The sequence below is a fragment of the Epinephelus moara genome, chromosome 17, assembly GCF_006386435.1.
Source record: "Epinephelus moara isolate mb chromosome 17, YSFRI_EMoa_1.0, whole genome shotgun sequence".
Classification (NCBI taxonomy): Eukaryota; Metazoa; Chordata; class Actinopteri; order Perciformes; family Serranidae; genus Epinephelus; species Epinephelus moara.
The window spans coordinates 32,322,878-32,329,213 of record NC_065522.1 but is presented as its reverse complement, the minus strand read 5'-3'; the positions used below and the strand labels follow the sequence as shown (position 1 = coordinate 32,329,213).

The window sequence follows — 6,336 nt, the reverse complement described above, 5'->3', positions numbered from 1 at the left end:
GCGTGGCTGGCAGGTAGAGTGGAGCAGAGGGAGGGAGAGTGGAAAATCACTGCAGCAGAGTGACAGGAGGGGAATGAGAGACAGGGACTGTGACAATACCAACCACTGTAACACTATTTAGTGAGTTCAGTTTAGTGCATACAATTACAATACATAACAATGCATCATTGTAACATAAATAATAAAGTAAAATAAATTAAAATCAAAACAAACAAACAAAAAGAGACAAAGTAAACCAAAACACACTGTACGGACAGCACAGTTATTCATTATTGTATATTATATAGGTGGCAACACATTTCCAAATCATTTATTTGTCCATCTTCAATCTGTATATAAATATTACAAATTGCATTATATATTATACTATAAATCATGTTATATATTATAGTATACATTATGATATAATCATACTATCCATCATATCAATATTACTGCTCTATTCTGTATCATTTGTAATTTCCTCATCATTTCTGCTGTGGCATTAGACCAGACTGCTGGGCAATAGTCAGTGTTTGACAATATTAAGGCCTGAGTTACTTGTTTTCTGGCTCTTGGTGTTAAAAATGTCGCACATCTTCTGGCTGCAGACATCACATCTCCCATTTTAGCAATTATCTTATTTATATGTTTTGTCCATGATAATTTGTTGTCCAGGATGATGCACAGAAACATGGTTTCATGCACTTGATTAATAGACACATGATGTATTCTGAGGTTTAAAGAGAGTCAGAGATCCTGAGTTCAACATCATCTACAAGTCAAACTACAACATGTGGAGTTCCACAGGAAAGCGTTCTGGGTCCTCCACTGTTTCTCATCTACCAAGGACCTGAAACATTTTAACTTCATTTCAAATCAGTTCAGAAGTGATGCTCTGTGGTGACAGCAGTGATGACATCATCATGTTATCATCCAATCCCTGCTCAGCCTGGGTGGGCGGGGTTATCACCATGGAGACGGGCAGGACATTTCCTACAGTCAGAGCAGGGTTGANTGACAGCAGTGATGATATCATCATGTTATCATCCAATCCCTGCTCAGCCTGGGTGGGCGGGGTTATCACCATGGAGACGGGCAGGACATTTCCTACAGTCAGAGCAGGGTTGAAAGAGTTCTGTTAGAGACAACTGTCAGTCATCAACACCTGATTGATTGATTGATTGATTGATTGATTGATTGATTGATTGATTGATTGATTGTCTCAGTAGTTCTACCTGTAGAGAGAATCCCACCTGGTCAGGTGAATATCTGGATGAATGAACTCCTGAAATCAAAGGTAACCTCCTGACCTGTGACAGTGAGCCAGCTGGGTGGAGACTCTCCATGACCTGTGAAGTCACACTTGTAGAGGCCTTCATCAGACCTGGTTACATGGCAGATGGTCATGTGACCTGCAGGCTCAGTCCTGATGAAGGAGCCATCTTTATAGAAAGCAGCTGGGAGGTTGGAGGACGTCTTTGTTTTACAGTGCAGAGTGACATCATGTCCCTCCATCACAGGGAGGACAGGACTCTGCAGGATCACTGATCCACCTCAACACAGAGACAAACTACAGCATTTCATCCATTTACACACAGCTTCATCAACACTGACTCCACAGTCTGATCTTACCAGTGACACTGATGTTGATGCTCTTACTGGTTGCTCCCTCTCTGGACTCACACCAGTAAACTCCACTGTACCATGGGACTGTCACATTGATGTTACAGACAGAACCAGCAGGTTCTCCCCAGTCGTCACATTCAGTTCTGGTGTCTGTGGTTGTGTTCCTCCTCAGAGTCCATCCAGCAGAGCTGTCGTCCTAGAGAGACAGACTGTCCTTTAAACATCTGAGAGCTGCTGGGACTCACAGTCAGAGAGGCTGCAGGGTGAGTTATGGTAGTAGCAGATACTGTAGCCTGTAGCAGAGACAAGGAGCTACAGAGGTCTGGTAAGCTCACGTGTTTCTCACCACAACATGTGGTTTTAGATGTGGACAACAAGAGCATAAATGACTGGTGTTGAGCTTTGGATTCAACAACAGCTGCTCCACATGTGTTCACAGCAATAAACTCCTTTTAGATACAGACACAAAGTGTCAAGTCCAGTCAGTAACTTCAGGGAAATGACAACTACAGTCTCACTAATACACACAGGTGGAAATATCCTTCATCACAATCAGCAACGTTAATCTCTGCCATTAGAAACTAACACAAGTGACCAGCTGCAGGAGAGAAACCACACGGCTGCTGCACCCACCTCCACAGAGGAAATGGTGGTTTGAACAGCTCTGAGACAAACATTCAAAGTGTTTGATGATGTCCAGCTCTGAGACAAACATTCAAAGTGTTTGATGATGTCATATGACCGAGAGCTACCATGGGACAAACATCTCTTCAACGGCTCGTCTGTCCAACACAACCAAAACCTACCAACCCTTTCAACAATGATGACTTCTTTCGTGTCCTTCGGTGTTATCTGGTACATGGTCCTGACATCTGGCCAGCCTAGAGACGCTTGAACTCTGAGCAGGTATGCTGGCTCGCATGCCTCACCTCTGTCACACAAACACACCTCATGACTGTCACTCACACACTACACCACAGACTGCTGAAAAAGGGACAAAGGAACAAGATAAATGAAATAACACAAATAGTATTTTCTGATAACCTGCACATCCTGGCAATTTCAGAGACACATCTAGATCTGACTTTTGAAGATGCAGCACTAATCATTCAGGGGTACAACATTTTCAGGGAAGACAGAAACAAATTTGGTGGTGAGGTAGCCTGTTAGATAGATAGCTGATGAAGATCAGGGAAGATTTGATTCAAGACTATGTGGAGGTGTTTTGACTACAAATACATCTGCCTCATGTTAAGCCGATATATTTGGCTGTTGTTACAGACCACCAAGTGCCAATAATATTTATCTTGATAAAATCTGTGAAATGTTAGACTATAGCGGTACTTTGGGTCATGAAACAAACTTTATGGGAGACATTAATGTAGACTGGATCTTACAACACTGCCCATTAAAAATAATCTTTTAACTGTTACAGATACCTGTGGATTACCACAAGTAATTAACAAACCTACCAGGATGTGTTTGAAGAATGATGGCACCATGACCTCCACTTGTATTGATCATATGTTACCCAACACACCTGAGTTATGTTCGAAAGTATTACCTGTTCGGTTCTGAGTATATCAAAGACTAATAGCATGGTACTTGGCTCTAACCACACCATCAATACAAATTTAATCTCTTCTAATCTCCTGATGTGAGCAGCTGTGTGTCAGGTTCAATGGAGCCTGAGAACTCAGGGTGTCTCAGATAAAGCTGACTCATGATTCAGGCCCCTGGACAAATGTCCTGATGCGTTTACTGTCGACGAAGCAGTCGACATGTTTTAGGTTCAAATTAAAGCAGATAGTTGTTCAGACTCTGCTGTGAGTCGTGTTGTTGTTCATGTTCGTTTTCATGTCAAGTTTAAAAATTACTTAAATCAAAATTAAAAAAAAATTGATAAACATCTTTTCTCTCTGTGTTTTGTGTCGATGTTATCACTTTCCTCAGAACAAACAGTCTGTTGTAGAGGAAAACCACACAGACACTGCATGATGAGATAAACAAAGAGGAAGGAGGAGGTGTTTACTGTCAAACTGCGGCTGATCTCAGTTCAGCCGCAGAGAAGACGAAACATGTCCAGATGCTGCTGGGTGAGACACACTATGACACGTCTTAATCTGAAGGCTTTAAAAATATTATGATGGTGTTGTTTCTGATTGAACCACTTGGGGTCGCCCAAGTCAGACGTGTTCAGCTGTTATTTCTAAAACTGCATGTAAACAACCAAAGACACAAAAGCAAACCCACCAAAGCACCAATTAAAAACAGACCTTATTATTTAAAAAAAAAACCTTTATTAAGAAAACATTTAACACAATGTACAAAAGAGAACAGTAGAAAAATATCACATATAAAACATTTATCTTTTTTATAAACATACAACATGAGAGCAAGAGAACAAGAGAGAAAGTTTAGAAATGATGCTCGGTGGTGACATCAGCCATGACGTCATCATACTGTCCCTCATCATCCTCGTTTGGTGGGGACGTCGTCGTGGAAACAGCCTGGTTCCTTCCTGCAGAGTTAAGTATTAATATTAATGTTATATGTATTGAAACATTGATTCATCAGGTCAACATTTGTCAATATTTCATTCATCAGAACTAACAACATTCACATCAGCCTCAGCTAACGTTAGCATGCTAACAGGTATGACCTGCATTAGCATGTTAGCCTGCTGATGGTTGGCTCAGTAGTAAGGAGCTGTTAGCATGGCTGCAGACTGTCATTAGCAGGTCAGTGTTACCTGTCGGTCTGCGTCGATATTCACACACCATGAGGACGGTGGAGACTAAGTATGGTAAGGGCACCACTATGTGGCGTATCACCCCCCACCAAAACTGGATGGACTCTTCAGTGGATGGAACTGGATTGGAGCGATCTGGAAAAACAAACACACTTGTTCAGGTGAATGTCTAAAACCAGTATTCTGTTATCTGATGAGATATATTCACTAAAACATCAACACGTTTACAGCCACACTTTAAAACACAGCTCAGTCACACTGAGTTCCATGTTACAGGACACACGTGTGTTTTCTTTAGTCCAATCATTAATGTGAATATCTACATTAAAACCACATCAAATGCCACAGTTTATATATAATGGGACAAAACCTTCATATTAATTAATTTATTGATTAAATAAAACAGGTGACTGAGTTTTATAAGACGAAAATGAGACTTCAACTCAGAATACAATCAAGTTAATTTATAAAGCACATTTAAAACAACCGGAGTTGACCAAAACTCTCGCTCCACCAATCCCAAGGCCCTCCTCTCCACCATAAACAAACTTCTCAAACCCTGCGACAACACCTCCACATCCTTCACAGTTGACAAGTGTAACCTGTGCTCTCGATCCCATCCCATCTAAACTTGTTAAGGACTCCGACCACCTCTCCATTCTCATCCTTCTTGACCTCACAGCAGCCTTTGATACAATCAACCACTCAATTCTCATTTCCCGCCTCCATTCTTCCCTCAGCATCACCAGTACTGCCCTCTCCTGGCTAAGCTCATACCTCAAAAACCATCAACTGCTCATCAATATTAACAATTGCACTTCCACCCTTGCTCCTCTGTCCCAAGGTGTCCCTCAAGGATCGGTGCTTGGTCCCCACCTATTCATCCTCTACATACTCCCCCTTGGCAACATCATTCGCAGCCATGGTCTCCACTTCCACTGCTACGCTGATGACATCCAACTCTACACCTTCACTACATCCATCACCACTGAAACTCAGTCCACTCTGACCACCTGCCTCAACGACATCAAGTCCTGGATGCAAGCCATCTTTCTCAAACTGAACTGTCATCTGACATGATCATCATCGGTCCCAAATCCCTCACCAAAACCTCTCACAACTTCTGCCTCACCACTGACAATTCAACTCTGCGTTTGTCACCACATAACCGCACAGTAACCTCTCTTTTGGAAAATATGTCAATCACATCACCAGTACTGCCTTCTTCCACCCAAAAAACATAGCTCGTCTCCACCCATCACTCTCCCCCTCTGCTGCTGAAACTCTCATCCATGCATTCATCACATTCAGAATTGACTACTGCAACAGCATTCTCTATGGAACACCATCCAAACTCCTAAATAAACTCCAGTACATCAACAGCTCTGCTGCCCGTCTGCTCATCCATTCCCAATCCAGCGATCACATCACCCCATTCATCCAGTTCAAAGTCCTTCTCCTCTCTCATAAAGCCCTTCATAACCAGGCCCCCTCCTACCTCACCGACCTGTTCCACCGCCACACTCCTTCCCACAGCCTCCGCTCCTGACTCCACCACTCAGGACCAAGCACCGAACCTGGGGCAACAGAGCCTTCTCCATAGCTGCCCCCTCCCTTTGGAACATCCTCCCCAACATTGGGGAGACTGAACTGACCTCTCCCAGTTCAAATCACTTGTCAAAACATATCTTGTCAAAACGGCTTTTAATATGTGAATGATATTTGTATTTTATTGTAGCACCAAGAAAAGCGCTCTATAAATAAAATGTATTATCATTATTATTATTATTATGAAGAGACCTCTGTGGATAATTCAGCTCCTGATAAAAAAACCTCCTGAACAATGAAGACTGAAAGAAATCTGTCCAGCAGCAGTTTTTAGCTGGTTGAAATATGCAGTTTACAGCTAGACGCCACCAAATCCCCCTAAATCTGACACACTTCACCGTTAAAGGAAGAGGGAACAGAAACGGGAA

At 42.4% G+C, this 6,336-nt stretch overlaps 1 protein-coding gene and 1 pseudogene across 4 annotated transcripts in view; both read right to left on the bottom strand.

Moving 5' to 3' along the window:
* Nucleotides 1–6,336, bottom strand: part of LOC126404314 (Fc receptor-like protein 5) — a 41,203-nt gene that overhangs the window by 25,117 nt on the left and 9,750 nt on the right. The window contains exons 8-9 of one of the 4 annotated variants that reach the window (XM_050067472.1): nucleotides 4,361–4,495; nucleotides 3,911–4,129 (exon numbers count right to left, since the gene is read on the bottom strand). The exons of the other annotated variants lie outside the window; for them this stretch is intronic. Of the exons in view, the coding sequence (XP_049923429.1) occupies nucleotides 4,026–4,129; nucleotides 4,361–4,495 (239 nt within the window). The 3' untranslated portion in view covers nucleotides 3,911–4,025. Of the gene's footprint in view, nucleotides 1–3,910; nucleotides 4,130–4,360; nucleotides 4,496–6,336 lie in introns of those variants that run through there. 4 annotated transcript variants of the gene reach the window in all.
* Nucleotides 1,240–1,859, bottom strand: LOC126404389 (Fc receptor-like B; annotated as a pseudogene).